Below are 17,447 nucleotides of genomic sequence, written 5' to 3'. Positions count from 1 at the left end.
TGACTGGTTACTATGGGGACACTGTGAGAGAAAGGAGGGTGCTGACTGGTTACTATGGGACACTGTGAGAGAAAGGAGGGTGCTGACTGGTTGCTATGGAGAACCGGTCTTCTAAGACACTTTATATATGAAGAACTGTGTGATTAATTCACAGACATTTGGAGAAAAAACGTCACCTGGTTGCTGTCCACCTTATAGCCGTGTTTTATAGCGAACATTTTGCCCAGAGAGATGGTGATGGCATAGCCAACCACAGCAATGGCAAACGCATTGCCGATCACATTTATGAACAGGTTAGGGTCGGGAACAGTTGGTACTACCAGTCTGTAATTAAACAACAAGAAATAAAAATTAGCATTTAATGATTCCCTGTTAAATAAACAGTTAGCATTTAAAAGGTATTGAATACAAGTAGCCCACATTTAATTTAATAGGAAATCTATCATGTATTTCCAGTGAGCGCCTTCACTGAGTATTTTCCATTAAGCAGTTGTGGATATGACTCTATTATTACACTCTCTTCCATATTTTTGTCATTGAATTAAATTGAGAGATTTGCAAACTAACCCCTACAGCATTGATGTGCAAACTGTAGCCCGCCAGATGTTGCTGAACTACAAGTCCCATGAGGCATAGCAAGACTGACAGCCACAAGCATGACACCCAGAGGCATGATGGGAATTGTAGTTTTGCAACAGCTGGAGGACCAAAGTTTGTATATCCCTGCCCTAGAGGGAGCTTTGCATTTAAAACATAACTCCACTTCTGTTGAGAAAAAACATTCCCCTCTGGGTGATCTCTGTACATTGCAAGGATTGTAACAAACTTTGTTGCAGATTCCTTCCTTTTGTTATTCTGAAGAAATCATTGTTTGCTTCTCTGTGCCCCTGTGCTAGGTGGGTCGAATGGGAGTGGTTTCATAATTATCTATCAGCTGTGGAGGTGTTCCTATTGGGAGTATCTCACCAAAAATGACATGGGACAATTGGTGAGCCAATCACACAAGCAGGAAATTATGTTTCTGGGGTGTGGTCAGTACACATTCTGTATACAGAACAGCTCCAGGCGGCCATATTGCATTTTCAGAAAATTACAACAGCTGCAGATTGAAAAGGAAAGGTAATTTTTAATAACATTAAATTACAATATGATTTGTGTGGCAATTGTATACGCTATATTATTTTTTCTTTATTTGCTATTTTTTTCCCCACGAAAGTGGAGTTACCCTTTTACTTGCATCATTCAACGATATGAGCCACAGTGCATGGTTTTCAAGGATTTGGCTGGTTTATACTAGTGATCGACCAATATTGTTTTTTTATATACCGATATCTTGGTCATCGCATATCGGTATCGGCCGATATTTTCGTACATTAAAATATATATATATATATATACAGTGGGTACGGAAAGTATTCAGACCCCCTTAAATGTTTCACTCTTTGTTATATTGCAGCCATTTGCTAAAATCATTTAGGTTCATTCTTCTTCCTCATGAATGTACACATAGCACCCCATACTGACAGAAAAAACACAGAATTGTTGACATTGTTGCAGATTTATTAAAAAAGAAAAACTGAAATATCACATGGTCCTAAGTATTCAGACCCTTTGCTGTGACACTCATATATTTAACTCAGGTGCTTTCCATTTCTTCTGATCATCCTTGAGATGGTTCTACACCTTCATTTGAGTCCAGCTGTGTTTGATTATACTGATTGGACTTGATTAGGAAAGCCACACACCTGTCTATATAAGACCTTCCAGATCACAATGCATGTCAGAGCAAATGAGAATCATGAGGTCAAAGGAACTGCCTGAAGAGCACAGAGACAGAATTGTGGCAAGGCACAGATCTGGCCAAGGTTACAAAAAGATTTCTGCTGCACTTAAGGTTCCTAAGAGCACAGTGGCCTCCATAATCCTCAAATGGAAGACGTTTGGGACGACCAGAACCCTTCCTGAAAAATGTAAGGGGGTCTGAATACTTTCCGTACCCACTGTATATATATATATATATATATATTTTTTTTTTTTTGTTTACAGGTACTCTTGTGGTGGGATCTGGGGGTCTAAAAGACCCCAAACCCCTCCTCTACACTTAAAAGCATTCAAACGCCAAGTTTGGCTGTTTTGAATGCTGTCATTTTTTTAAATTTGGCGCCGAGTAGCCGGAAGTGATGTTATGACATCACTTCTCGGTTTTTTTTCAAAGGAGACCCGATCAGAGCCGAATGCGGCTTTGATCGGGTCTTCTCTTCGGCGGCCGTGCAGGATGGTTGCCCGGGTCTCCCGGTGGGACGGGAGACCCGGGCAAACCGCAGAATGCGGTGGGAGGGGAAGGGGGGGGCTTCTCAGCCGCATCAGTTGTCATTACAAGACAGCTGACCATCAGCTATGAACGCCGGTACCGGGGTGATGCCTCTAGCTGCAGGCATCACTCCGGTATAAGCACTTTCCTGAAATATCGTTATTATCGGTAACCTCCAGGGCCGATTCCGATATATCGAGGAAAGTGCAGATCGGCCCTCTATATATCGGCTTTGCCGATAATCGGTTGATCTCTAGTTTATACATTACTTTATCACAATTCTTTCTAGAACACGTACCCTGTAGGAATATCGCCCACAATACCAATGCCGTAGCTTGAATGAAGATTAATTCCATATGATACCGCTGTGGAGATTACGAGCTGGGGGAGAAATGGTGAAATATGACATAAAACTTTCTTGATGGCTGATATCAATTTATAGATAATATAAAAACAGGGGTTGCAGAAGAATTCCAGGCTTTTTCACATTTACAGTCACAGCTTGCACCAATGAAAGTATGTATGTGCCATAACCTGTGAGATCCCTGTGGAAGCTGGTAATCACTATATTGACAAAGTTATTACAATGATTTCCACTAGCTTCCGGGTCCCATGCCAAGCAACCGCCCTGCCGTACTGAACACAGGAGGTACAGCACCATTCAGGGAACACTTTGCATGTTCTCAGTGAATTCAAGGCATTCTGTGATTGGATGAGGTGGAGACATGGGGCAGTGATGTAATGATCTCCACCTCATCTGAATAGTGCTGAGCAAGCGACCTATGTTCAGTAGGTAGTAGGAAAGCCTCTTGGCACAGGACCTGGAAGCTAGTGTATATGACGGAGTAGTGGTGCCTATTACAATGATTTCCAGCTTCTAAAGGGATCCTACAGGTATGGCACATAAACACTTACATAGATAACTGTTTATACTCATCTCATCCACCATTCCATTACTAGAATTGCTCTCTTAAAGAGGTTGTAAACCTCAGAATTTAAAAAAAAAAAACGAACACCTGAAAGACAAACACATAATTAGCTAGTATGCATCTCATACTAGCTCATTATGAAATATTTACCTTAGAACGAAGCCCCGAAGTGCCAACTGCTCACCTCTCTCATGGGTGACATGTTCTGTCGACCTTCTTCCAGGTTTGCGGCATCCGGCCATCTGATTGGCTGGAGCCGCGATGACGTCACTCCCTTGCATGCGCGCGGGAGCCGATGGTCACAGCACGGGGCTCTGAATGGATGGGACGAGCGGCCGTTCCTTAAGAGCGCATGCGCCAGTGATGTCACTGGCTGCATGCAAAGTAAATATATCCTAAACGGTACATGTTTGGGAGATATTTACAGTACCTATAGGTAAGTCTTATCATAGGCTTACCTATAGGTACAAGTTGCAGAGGAGGGATAACTTCCTCTTTAAAGTTGGATAGCCCAAGTATTTTTACATCTGACACTCCCAGGAGTGTTGGTGTCAGGGCTTATTCTGCATGCCGTTGTTCTGTCTGCTAACTCTGACATCACTGCTGCGTCCTGTAGTGATGTAGAGGACATTTGAAGGACCACATCAGGCCTTTGTGATTTTCCCCCATGTTATCAGTTTACTTTTAAAAATTATTATTTTTTTTTTTTTTTTCGTTCAAATGTTGCCAATTTTCTTCAATATGTCACTTTACTTACCACAATCAGTTCAATAGGGATGGGCATGCAGAGTTTAGCACGCAGCCTTTCATTAACTTCCTTCACAGCAAAAAGGCACACTAAGGCAACAAGGCTGACAACTAGAGTTCCGATATTTGTCTTGTGGATCCTTCGGAAGAGGCTGATTAAGCTCTGAAGAAGAGAAGAAAATTTGTATTTCAGGTCTTACTCGCTACAGCAGGGGGTCTCCATGTTGGAAGAACAACAGCAAGTAATGTAATGTAATCTGAACTATTTATGTATGCATAATACCCATCTATGCAGCAGGTGGCGATGTAGTACTATAGCATGTATTGTATTCCATGATATGATGTAATCCATGGGTGTCCAACCTTTTGGCTTCTCTGGGCCACATTGAGTGTAGAGAAATTTTCTCAGGCCACGCCCTTCCCGCACCGCCGCGCCCCCCTTCCGCACTAATTTAACACAACTAGAGGATGATCAAATGAAATGGAATCAGTATACGGAGGTTTGCTTAGAGATATTAAAGGAACACTCTAACCACCATGACCACTTCAGTGATTTGAAGTGGTCCTGGTGGTAGGAGTCAAAAACACTGCACATTTTTTTAAATTCAGCTCTCAGCAGCGAACCCTTAACAACTTATTGACTGTGCGCTCGGTGGGTCAACATCCCGCTAAATGCAGGGAAAGTTCAGGTGTTAAGCGAGTACCTGAATGGGCGATGTTTAGGCCAAACGTATGCTCGGCCCACTGCGCCCTGAGCCCACCCAGTTGTGTGACAATAGCGAATGAATATTCGCTATTGTCACACGGATCCTCCTCCTGGCCAATCAGGAAGCGGGTCCTGAGACTTGTTTCCCTATTGGCCGAAAGGAGAAGCCATGTCATTGGCCAAGGAGGAGGAGGGAGGAAATGCAGAAGACTGAGGGGAAGCCGCCGCCACTGCTGCCTGTTTGCCCGCCCTCCACATGGTTAGTGAACCGGCGACCCGGGGGAGGGGGTATGGTGTGCAGGCTGGTGTGGTCCGGGGGTGGGGGGTATGATGTGGTCCGTCTGCCCCCCCCCCCCCGACCCATGGAGCACCAGCCGCCAATGTACTTTACAGAGGGACTTAGAGAAAATTAAAGCATATAGAGGCCCTAGATCTACTTTACTGACCCTGCTATCATTCAAACAGTGAGACTCAATACATTTATCTGTATGCAGTGCAATTACTAATCACCTCTGTTCACATTGGTCAGTTGTACAGTGTATCTCACTTCTGTGTCTGCTTTTCTAGCTTAGAAAGAACTAAGTAAAAACTCACATAAATGAGAGACAATGGCTGTGACCTCTCACTTAGCGGAAGGCCAAAGATATGTTTCAGCTGAGACACGGTGACATGGATGGTGGCGGCAGTGGTATACCCCCGAACCAGGGGCTCTGAAAGGTAAGTGACCACGAATCCAAACTGCACTAAGCCCAGAATTACCTGCCAAAGAAATGTAGAAACATACTTTTATAATTAATGACAACTCAACATATTTGGGCCACACAGATACTCAATATGGGGAATGGAGAATGCAGGTAAGCTTACTCTCAAAGTATTTACCACTATATACATTAGAGGTGCTCATAAAGAATAGTTGCCACAATGTACAGAGGCTACTTAAAGAATAACTCCAGATATGAATATTTTCATATAGTTACTTTGGTCCAGCTTGGAGCAATAAAACTATACATATATTATACTTGTGGAATCCCTCGAAGCTGGAGATCGCTTTATTAAACAATTAATGCAAAGCATTTTTAGATTGGACAAGGTGTAGAGGCAGGGTGATGACCTCACGCTTAATGCATTTAGAAAAGTATGAAGAATTTCATTTTTGTTTTAAATATACAGATCTTTTTTTTTTTTGCTGTGTTTTTGTTTTGCACTTTGTATGTACTGTAGGCAATATAATCTTCCACAGTGCACGTTATTAGAGGCTATAAATTGTACAATTACCATTGAATAGCTCCCAACTGTCCATCAATCATTTAATGGAACTGCCCGTCTTTTGGAACCAAATCCCTCTGTCCTTTTTTTCCTTCATCTGGGTGCTAGAAATACGAACGCAAGTTACTTACTAGGGAGAGAACCTTTAAGGGGATCTAAGATAGAAAAGGACCTGGGGGTCCTAGCAAACAACAAGCTCAGCAATGGCATGCAATCCCAAGCTGCTGCAAGCAAAGCCAACAGAACACTGGCACGTAAAAAAGGGGATTCACTGCAGAGATAAAACAATACTTTTCCCACTCTACAAGACTCTGGCCTGGCTGCATCTCGAGTATGCTGTCCAGTTCTGGGCACCGGTCCTCAGGAAGGATGTGCTGGAACTGGACAGAGAAGAGCAACAAAGCTAATAAAGGGAACAGAGGAGTTCAGCTATGAGAAAAGCCTTCAAGCATTGAACTTATTCTCTTTGGAGAGGAGACATTTGAGAGGGGATATGATATCAATGTACAAATACCATACTGGCGACCCTAGCATAGGGAACAAACTTTTCAGTGAAATTGAATTAATTGTGGCCTTTCTCCCAAATCTCCACTGAATCTTTTAGATGTTCATTGTCATGACTGTATATGTGCCTTCTTGAAGAAGAGGACTCGCCGTGTTTGCAGGAAGAAAAATGCTGAAAAATGCTGACTATGATCCTAAGAACACCATTGTGACGGTGTTCACCGTCACTGAAATTTAAGGACAGATGGGTGATGGTTTGGATTGCTTCATATTTGTCAGCAAGGTCTCCATGTAGAAATATTGAGATTTGTTCCCATTTGCCATGAGGTCTCTGACCAGGAAGTACAACTCCTAATATGGTCATTCCAGGAAGTTCAATGAGGAGACTGACTGTCTAACAATGTTGCTTTTGTCTGAGGTGGCTTTCCATTCACCTATTGTTGGGTGTGCTAATGAACTCACCTGTTGTCTGCTAAGGGATGTATTGACACTCAGAGTAATGTGTATTGGGGGATCGTTATGGAACCATTGTTCTGTGTCTGGCTATTGTGTACATTGATTGTCCCCTGGGGGCTTCTGTCTCATTACACATAACAGTCCTTCTAATCAAGCCATTTGGACCAATCCCTGCTGACTCATTTTCAAGTCCTCATTTGCATGGCTAAGGAGGACCTGAAGGAGAACGGCATGTACTGTGCAATTGACCAATAGGAAAGCAGTTGTTGGGGGCAGGATGTTCCAAATTCTGTATAAAAGTGTGCTGTGTATTTCCAATAAATGGTCTTCCTGTTTGAACTTACATACAGCCTGCTTGGTGTTTGTTCTAATGGATTCCGAACGGCACATAGCTGTAGTTCGGATCCTGGAGCCTTGGTTGACCGAACCATCAGACGTTGCGATCTGCAAGCTGACTCACTAGAAACAGAGGAGTGTTGGGAGAGTGGAAGCGAGCGAGCAAGGGTCTCGTTACAACCATCTTTATAGTCAAGCACGTAGGTGGGAACATTATGCTTTGGGGCTGTTTCTCTGCTAAAGGTACAGACCGACTTTACAGCATTGAGGGGGCCAATGGATGGGACCATGTATTATAAGATCTTGGATGAGAACCTTCTTCCCTCAGCCAGAACACTGAAGATGGGTCGTTGGTCAAAATCTGCAGGGGATCAAATAATTATTTTCCCGCCTGTATGAGCTTGTTGGACATCCGTTTACAAAACAATAGTATTAATATGAAGTTGCCTGCCCCCTCCCCTTGTCACTATAACAGCATCCACTCTTCTGGAAAGGCTTTCCACAAGAGTTTGGTGGGTGTATTTGGGGATTTGTGCCAATGCGGCCCAAAAAACATTTGTAAGGTCAGGTACTGATGTTGGACAAGAAGACCTTGCTCACAATCAGCATTCCAATTAATCCTAAAGGTGTTCAGAAGGGTTGAGGTCAGGACTTTGTGCAGGCCGCTCAAATTCCTCCACACCAAACTCATCAAACCATGTCTATATGGAGCTGGCTTTGTGTACAGGGGTACAGTCATGCTGGAATGGAAAAGGACTTTCCCCAAACTGTACCAAAGGGTTAGAAGTACACAGCTGTCTCAAATGTCTTTTTATGCTGTAGCATTGACAGGTCCCTTCCCTGGCAACACCTAAGCTAAAAAATTTGCAGGGACGTCCTTTCCACGTGTTTTTGGCCATACAGTGTTTTGTAGCCTGTAGCTTCCAGGTGCTGCTACAGCTCACGGCTTGTACACACCTGTATATAAATGAAATCTACTGATGATATTTATTGTAGCTCATGTAGTCTTAGCATATCTGGACAGATACAAAAAAACAGGCCATGTTAGAAATAAGGGAATTTTATGACTTTTATTTGTCAAACCCGCACCTTACAGACTAATCCTTACCTGAAACAATCCTACCAGCAATGTCATGGCAGCGACCAGCTCTACTCGAGCTTTGTCTCTGGCTACCATGTCAATGATTGTATCATTTCCTGGTATTATGAAGTTGTCATTAGGAACCAGTGATTCTGTAACGCTACCAACCATGATAGAGACCACCGCAAAGGTTCCTGGAAATACAGAATATGTACAATTTAAGTTCCAACCAGTGGTGTATTTAGGTTTTATGCCGCCCTAGGCAAGACTAAAATTGGGCGCCCCGCCCCCCCCGCCCTTCTATGTAAATTTGCCCCACTCCTTTTTTAACAGATGTGACTCCCTCCAAAATTGAAGGACTACAAGTCCCAGCATGAACCCCTGAGATCTCACGAGAGGGGGGGGGGGTGAGAGGGGGTGGGAGAGAGAGAAGGGTGAGGGAGAGAGAGGCCAATAGAGTCTCAGGTGGAGGGGGGGCAGCTTTTTTTCTTCCCCCCTGTAAAGTGCCGCCCTAGGCCTGGGCCTTGTTGGCCTAGGCCAAAATACAGCACTGGTTCCAACTGCATATACTGTACATTGCAACACATCCAATTTAACACAATGCCCATTATAAAGGGATTTACCCCTAAAAAATTAATATCAATCACAAACATGAGCAATTCAAGCTTACTATTTTATATAAATGCAGCAGGGATGGTGGTTACCTCTCATAATGGGTACAGCAGGTGTAGAGATCCAGGAACTCAGCACAGGGATGGTGGGGTCCCTCATAACGGGCAACAGCAGCTGTGTAGACCTGAGAACTCAATACAGGGATGGTGGGAACCCCTCATAATGGGCACAGCAGGTGTGCAGACCTGGGAACCCAGGGCAGGGATGATGGGAACCTCTCATGATCCACTTAAGGACCAGGACTTTTTCTGACACTTTGTTTACTGGTAAAAATCTGTATTTTTTTTCTAGAAAATTAGTTAGAACCCCCCAAACATTATATATATATATATAGAGAATATGAACACAGCAGGTATGCAATAGGGTCCCTGAGAGAGATGGAAGGAACTGAGGATTTGACTGTCCAGCATACACCAAACACTGTATCAGAAAACAACAAAAGAATAAGCACAAATTCCTCGCGGAACAATGCTTGATTTAATCGTCTATTTTAGGATTTTATTTTTACTTACCTATGGAAACATGCCGTGATGTGCCAAAAATAGAATAAACAAACACCGGGAAGAAGGAAGAATATAAACCAAAAACGGGTGGCACACCGGCCAGGAGGGCATACGCTAAACCTGTTGGAAACAAAAGCAGGGAGAGCCAGGCTGAACCCAACCAGAAAGTGGACCATAAACATACGGTGTATATGGTGAGCCTGCCATGTGCTGCTTATTTGCCAAAAATAAATGGCAGTACTTCTACTGGTTTAAAAAAAAAAATGTCATTAACCTTTGGGGATGCTAAGCTATAGTCCCCCATCTGTTCTTTCTATTATAAACGGTTTAAAGCTTAAAGCTGAACTCCAGGCAGATATAAAAAAAAATGAAATGCAACTATATATTCACTGGAAAATAATGAATGCATTTTTAAATGTGAGTGTGAGTACCTACATTTGAATTGGTATCAGCCTCTTCTAGTTCCCTGCACAGCAGCACTGGGGAAGGAGGGAGGTGGATCAGCACTGGGAGCCAATCAGGTGTGCTGCTTGCACATGTGAAGAAAGGGAGAAGAAAATAGGGCGAGAAGAAGAGTGTGCTGCTGCTGTTTCACTATCTCACAGGCAAGGAGCAGGGAGGCACTGAACACAGGCAAGGAGCAGGGAGGCACTGAACACAGGCAAGGCGCAGGGAGAAGCTGAACACAGGCAAGGGGCAGGGAGAAGCTGAACACAGGCAAGGGGCAGAGGCGCTGAACACAGGCAATCGGCGGGGAGGCGCTGAAAACACAGGCAAGGGGCGGGGAGGCACTGAACACAGGCAAGGGGCAGGGAGGCACTGAACACAGGCAAGGGGCAGGGAGGCACTGAACACAGGCAAGGGGAAGGGAGGCACTGAACACAGGCAAGGGGCGGGGAGGCACTGAACACAGGCAAGGGGCGGGGAGGCGCTGAACACAGGCAAGGGGCAGGGAGGCGCTGAACACAGGCAAGGGGCGGGTATGCACTGAACACCGGCAAGGTGTAGGGAGACGTAAACACAGGCAAGGGGCAGAGAGGAGTTGAACACAGGCAAAGGGCAGAGAGAAGCTGAACACAGACAAGAGGTAGATAGGAGCTGAACACAGACAAAGGGCAGAGAGGAGCTGAACACAGGCAAAGGGCAGAGAGGAGCTGAACACAGGCAAGGGGCAGAGAGGAGCTGAACACAGGCAAGGGGCAGAGAGGACCTGAATACATGCAAGGGGCGAGGAGGCGCTGAACACAGGCATAGGACAAGGAGGCGCTGAACATAGGCAAGGGGCAAGGAGGCGCTGAACACAGGCAAGGGGTAAAGAGGCGCTGAACACAGGCAAGGGGCAAGGAGTCGCTGAACAGAGGCAAGGGGCAGGGAGGTACTAAACACAAGCAAGGGGCAGGTAGGTACTAAACACAGGCAAGGGGCAGGTAGATACTGAACACTGGCAATAGGCAGGGAGGTGCTGAACACAGACAAGGGGCAGAGAGGAGCTGAACACAGGCAAGGGGCAGAGAGGAGCTTAATACAGGCCAGGGGCAAGGAGACGCTGAACACAGGCAAGGGACAGGGAGGTACTGAACATAGGCAAGGGCCAGAGAAGAGCTGAACACAGACAAGGAGCAGGGAGAGGGTGAACACTGGCAATGAGAAAGGGAAAGGCAGCGGGCAGAGAGGAGCTGAATACAGAGAAAGAGCAGGGAGGTGATGAACACAGACAAAGGGTAGAGAGGAGCTGAATACAGGCAAGGGGCAGAGAGGCACTGAACACAGCAAGGGACAAGGAAGCTCTGAACTCAGGCAAGGGGCAAGGAGGTACTGAACTCAGGCAAGGGGGTCCTGAATGCAGGCAAGGGGCAAGGAGGTACTGAATGCAGGCAAGGAGGTACTGAATGCAGGCAAGGGGCAAGGAGGTACTGAACGCAGGCAAGGGGCAGAGAAGAGCTGAATACAGACAAGGAGCAGGGAGAGGCTGAACATAGGCAAGAGGCAGGGAGGTGACTTATTATCACATAACTGTAGCAAAGAAAAGTCAGCTCACCAACCTGACAAAACAAGCAGGTGAAACAGCTCCTACTATATATTTATAAACAGATTTTCCTATATATTTAAACTGTGTACTTAGATGTTTGCTTGAAGACAAGCTTTAAAGTGTAAGCTTGGTTAAACCACTTTCTGAGCCTCCCAACCCACCATGCTTTCTCCATCCCATGCCTAATATAGACATTGCACCTTTGGCTTGGTATACCCATGGCTGGAACAGTGATTACAGACCTCAGGACTGCTTTATCCAGTAGCTTGTTCTCCTCTACTCCATGTTAGAACTCACTCACACTGCATTTTTAAAGAAAGTGAGAAAAAAGAAAAATGAGAGTCCAGGTCTAGGTTTCCAAGTAAACCCATTCCTTTCAATATAATTAAGTCACTGTTGGGGTGAAATGCGTCAGCTAAAGCAGCAGGGTCTGGTGGAGTGCTGTGTTCTTTGTCTTTGTTTTGTGAATGTACTCATGTTGCAAAAAAGCTGAATGAAAATATTTAAAAAAAAGGATGTGATTGATGTTAGACCTTTTTTTATTTGTATTGAATACACCAATGAAGAAAGGATCCCTCTGAGTCAGTACTGGACCAGTTTGAGGGATCTGGGAACAGTGAATGGTGTAACTGAACTTCCAATTTACTCCAACCAAGGTTTTTTTTGTTTGTTTTAGACAAAATGGAGAAGAGTTGGATCCTCTCCTTAACCACTTTACCACCGGAGTATTTTGCTGTCCTACGTCCAGGCCACATTTTGCGATTCGGCACTGTGCGACTTTAACTGACAATTGCGCGGTCATGCAATGCCGTACCCAAACTAAATTTATGTCCTTTTTTTCCCCACAAACAGAGCTTTCTTTTGGTGGTATTTGATCACCTGTGCAATTTTAATTTTTTGCGATATTAATAAAAAAATGCGACAATTGTGAAAAAATAACAATATTTTTCTACTTTGACAGTTAAAAAATATCCAATATGTTCAATTTTTGTCATATATTTAGGCCAAAATGTATTTAGCTACATGTCTTTGACAAAAAAATTCTCAATGAGCGTATTTGTAACCGCTTTAAGACCGGAAGATTTTACCCCATTCCTGACCAGGCCATATTTTGCGATTCGGCACTGCGTTACTTTAACGGACAATTGCGCGGTCGTGCAATGCTGTACCCAAATTCAATTTATGTCCATTTTCCCCCACAAATAGAGCTTTCTTTTGGGGGTATTTGATCCCCTGTGCGATTTTTTACTTTTTGCGCTATAAACAAAAAAAGAGCGACAATTTTGAAAAAACAACAATATTTTTCACATTTTTTTATATGAAATTCCCCCCAAAAAATGTAAAAATCACAATTTTTTAACATTTTAGGCCAATTTTTTCTGCTACATATTTTTGGTAAAAAAATCGCAATAAGCGTGTTTTGATTGGTTTGCGCAAAAGTTATCGCAGCTACTAACTACGGGAAATTTATGTCATTTTTATTGTTGTTTTATTTTAACTAGTAATGGCGGTGATCTGCAATTTTTTTTGCGGGACTGCGACATTGCGGCGGACAGATCGGACCCTTGACTGACATTTTTGACACTTTTGGGGGTACCAGTGACATTACTACAGTAATCAGTGCTATAAATATGCACTGTTACTGTAAAAATGACACTGGCAGGGAAGGGGTTAACTTTATTGGAGAGGGAGGGGTTAATGTATGCCTGGTGCTTACTAACATGTGTGGGGGGAGGGGACTGTGTGACACAGGGACAGATCGCAGGTTCAGCTATGCTGAATCCTGCAATCTGTCCCTGCCTGTCACTTAGGAGATCCGCCCGCTTTGTTTACACATTTGATCCCCGACGATCGGGGAAGGGCGGCGGTGATCACCGCCGCTCCTCCCCTGGCCCGACTCCTGCTGTGACTGAATACAGCGGGAGCGAGCCTCCACAAGGGGAGGAGTCTAGCGACGTAGATCTACGTCGCTGGACGATATCGAGCCACTTTGCCGCAGTAGGGTCAACGTGACCGGTCGGCAAGTGGTTAAAAAAATAGATTATGCAACCAAAGACCCAAGCTTTGTTGCAGATTGGCAGCACCGGAGGGAGCCTGTAGAAGCCTTCTGTTTGCTAGAAAGATAAGCACTCAAGATGTTATATTACTCTTTATTTGCTTTTCCCAGCAAGACTGCTAACATAGCTCTGTGGTAAATTTCCAGCTTTAAAGTGGAACTAAACCCATTGATTTAACTGTTTCCTAAAAATAGTTACATGTTAAGGCATGCCATAAATTCAACTGAACTGTCAAGCCATCAAATGGCCGGTGTCATAAACTGATCACATTGCAGCACCATGGCAACTGCAGATCAAGCTGAGGCTAAGATGACAGCTTCCTTGGTTGTAAAGGATAGGAGGATTTAGTTCCGCTTTAGGTGGTTGGGGGCTGGGTTCTCCTCGTTTTGAGGCTCTTGTGCAGATGGAAAAACCAAAATGTATGCCTGTTGTAATATATCATGTATTATCATGTATTGTGGTAATATCTGGAAAATATTACCTTGTGGGAGTTGAAGGATCCCTACACTGACCCCAGACACAATGTCCCCCAGGAGCCATTCCTTGACAGGATAGTGCGGCAGCCATTGCAGAATTGGGAAGAACTGAAACAACAAGGCCTTTGCTGCTGACCTGGAACATCTGCAGAACAGAGGACAAACATGACAATGTGCTGGCAAAATAGTTACAGTCCTGACACTTCTATTAGTAAAACAGAGCAAGTAGCAATGACTTAGCGCCGGTTCACATTGCAGCGACGCTACTTCGGGTGGCGACCTCCGAGGTCGCGGTGCGAGCAGCGCGCCGCGACCTCGGAGCGGCCGCCACGGACTTCATAACATTGAAGTCTATGGCGGTCGCCTCCTGGTCGCCCCAAAGAAGCTCCGGACCCTTTTTCTAGGTCGGAGCGACTTGTGTCGCTCCTATTAGAACGGGTCCGCAGCTTCCCTATGGGAGGCGACCTGCGGCGACCTGTGAGGCGACCAGGTCGCTTCACAGGTCGCCCTAGTGTGAACCGGCACTAATGCTAAATGCAGGAGAAAAAAAGTAAGCAGACTTGTTTAAAGCTGAAGTCCAGGTATGATCTTTGTTCCATAGTTGCATTAGTCCAGCTTGACACAATGTAAGTATACATATTTCATATCTGAGGTTCCATTGCAGAAGATGACAATTGCTGTAGTTGTTGGTGCTGCTACAGTGATAGTCACAATTTTCCAGGCCCTGTGCTGAGCATCTTCCCCTCTGCACACTGACTACACGGGGTCACTCACTCTACACTTTTTTAAATGAACACAAGGCATTCTTTGATTGGACGAGGTGGAAAATATGACCTCTCCACCTCATCCTATCAGAGAACACCTGAAAAATATGCAAGGTGTTTTATAAATGTTAGTGGTGCCAAGCTGATGTAGCACCCTCCTAGTTAGGTAGGTGCTAGGTAAAGCATTTATTGCTCCTGCTGCTTATCAGGGGAGCCTGATCTATTAGGTTGCCTGTTACATGTTTCCAGGTGTGATTCACTGGGTCTGAGGGAGTGTCCCCACTGCATCCAATGAGGGAGCTTGTTGGACAGTGGAGGAAACCTAGCCAGTGACACATCATGTTTTGTGGCAGTCCCAGTGGTAGGGCCTTCTGCAATGCATCCTGAGATTGGCCATAAATACGGAGGGGACATGTGACAGGGCGTCTTTGGTGGGAAGCAGAATCCCAGAAGGAGGTGGATGGCTGTCTCTTCTCCTGCAGTGTGAGAGGAAAGTGGTCTTGGCCGGTCAGCCCAGTGAACCGGGTGTGGAGCTGAGCTGCAGAGGATCCATAGTGCTGACGGTGGAGCTGCTGGCAGAATCTCTCGGGAAAAACAGTGTCCGTAAGTGCCAAGGACCTGTCAAAGGGTCTGGCCCAGGAAGGGGGATCACTCCAGTGAAGTCAGGGGATCAAGGAGCTAGCTCACACAGAGATTGACAGGAAAGAGGGTGTCGTGTAAAAAAGCCCTGAAGAATAGGAACAAAAGGGGGTGCTAGGAAGGACCCTGAAGTGTGTTCTGCAGTACAGTATAGCTTATCTAAAGCGATTCATTTATCACTACTTCATCGCTATTGACAAGGTGAAGCAGCGGCCTTGCCACATTGAAGTGCAGTTAAACGTCCCATGTATTCAAGTTGGAGTAACCCACTCATTCCCTTCTCCTATCCAACTTCTCAATAAAACAACAAAAAACCAAACCCCTAGATTGTTTCTTGACTGAGCCAAGCACTTTAAAGTCGCTAAACTATTGTGCTGTTGCTATGGGTAACCCAGGGGAACCTGTCACCAGCAACTCTCAAGGGAGTAGTGCTACACTAGCAATCCCCTTTGGTCAGGATGCCGGATGACCACGGTTTTTACTGTAATAGCTCCAACTACTAAAGGGATTTTCAGCTTTCACCACGGTCCCTCAGTTATGAGATATGCATACTTATCTTGTGCAAAGATGGAATGCAAGCATGCAATAGAGTTATTTCCTGGAGTTCAGTTTTAATTATTAAATCAAATTACCGTATTTTCCGGCATATAAGACGACTGGGCGTATAAGACGACCCCCCTAATTTTCAAGTTAAAACATAGGTTTTGGGCTATACTCACCGTATAAGACTACCCCCCTTCCGAAGCAAGGCAACACCATTGAAAAACATCAGATTTCTCATAGATCTCCAAGTTACCCCAAGTACTGTAATACATGTAATCTCTCATAATATCTCCAAGGTACCCTAAGTAGAAGTATTACCAGTAGATGTAATCTCAAGACGCTGGCTGTGTGGGAATCCTGTACCGGTATACCGTATGTACCGTAGCTTCGGCTACATACAGTATACCGCGCTGAGCCAATCACAGTGAGCGATGTATTCTATTATTGAATGCAAAGCCTGCTCGGATTGGCAGAGTCAGAGAGGCGGGCTGATGTTACTCCGCCAATCTGAGCAGGCTTTGCATTCAATAATAGAATACATCGCTCTCCCTGATTGGCTCAGCGCGGTACACTGTATGTAGCCGAAGCTACGGTACATACGGTATACCGGTACAGGATTTCCACACAGCCAGCGTCTTGAGAGATTACATCTACCGGTAATACTTATACTTAGGTTACCTTGGAGATATTATACTCGGCGTATAAGACGACCCCCCATTTTTGGGGGATTTTTTTGAGGTTCAAAAGTAGTCTTATACTCCAGAAAATACAGTATATCAAAAGACTGGTTGATGTTTAGATACTTTTCAGCTATTCTATACTATACTCAATACGCTTGTAGGTGTTTCCAGGCCACAGCCATTACTTGGGGTGGTCATCAGGGTAGCAGAATGAGGAGGCTGGCACAATTGTACTTTTCAGGCCACAGAAGTGGGAAGGGTGGGGGGCAGCATTAGGGGCCAATCAAACTTTTCTACATGCACATGTACAAAGAACATGCTAACAGGGTAGAGAGGACTTCAGCAGCTGATGCTTCCATTGGCAAACAAAACAGATCCTATATAAATTTCAGTTGTATATTTAGTCACTTGCCCAGAGTTTAGCTTTGATTGTAGCTGAGAGGTTACGCTAGACATGTACATTAAGAGTAAGAGTAGACTTACTTATTTCAACCCATAGGGCCACAGTTCACAAAAATGTTCCCTATCAAGGATGAAATTGCTTGTCCCATTGCTTAGGATGTGGCCAAGCTTTTCTTAAGCCCCGTACACACGTACCGATGGTCGGCTTACAAATGTTCCTCTTTTCTCCCCGGGATGTCGGTGTCTGCTGAAAAGTGCAAAGACAGCACAAGGACAGCACAAGAATTTTGTCCGCCGACTGCAGAAGTGATGTCATGTAAAGCCCCGTACACACGTACCGATGGTC

General features: G+C 44.8%; 1 protein-coding gene across 1 annotated transcript in view; it reads right to left on the bottom strand.

Moving 5' to 3' along the window:
- Positions 1-17,447, bottom strand: part of LOC309561757 (solute carrier family 26 member 6-like) — a gene marked incomplete at its 5' end in the record, with an annotated part of 51,876 nt that overhangs the window by 33,844 nt on the left and 585 nt on the right. Inside the window, 7 exons of the mRNA XM_082265768.1 lie at positions 177-324; positions 2,610-2,692; positions 3,998-4,150; positions 5,288-5,452; positions 8,364-8,530; positions 9,521-9,631; positions 14,079-14,218. Coding sequence (XP_082121894.1) covers positions 177-324; positions 2,610-2,692; positions 3,998-4,150; positions 5,288-5,452; positions 8,364-8,530; positions 9,521-9,631; positions 14,079-14,218 — 967 coding nt within the window. The remainder of the gene's footprint in view (positions 1-176; positions 325-2,609; positions 2,693-3,997; positions 4,151-5,287; positions 5,453-8,363; positions 8,531-9,520; positions 9,632-14,078; positions 14,219-17,447) is intronic.

Source organism: Pelophylax lessonae, assembly GCF_965119305.1.
Source record: "Pelophylax lessonae genome assembly, chromosome: 8".
Taxonomy (NCBI): domain Eukaryota; kingdom Metazoa; phylum Chordata; class Amphibia; order Anura; family Ranidae; genus Pelophylax; species Pelophylax lessonae.
This window is presented reverse-complemented; position numbering and strand designations above follow the sequence as displayed.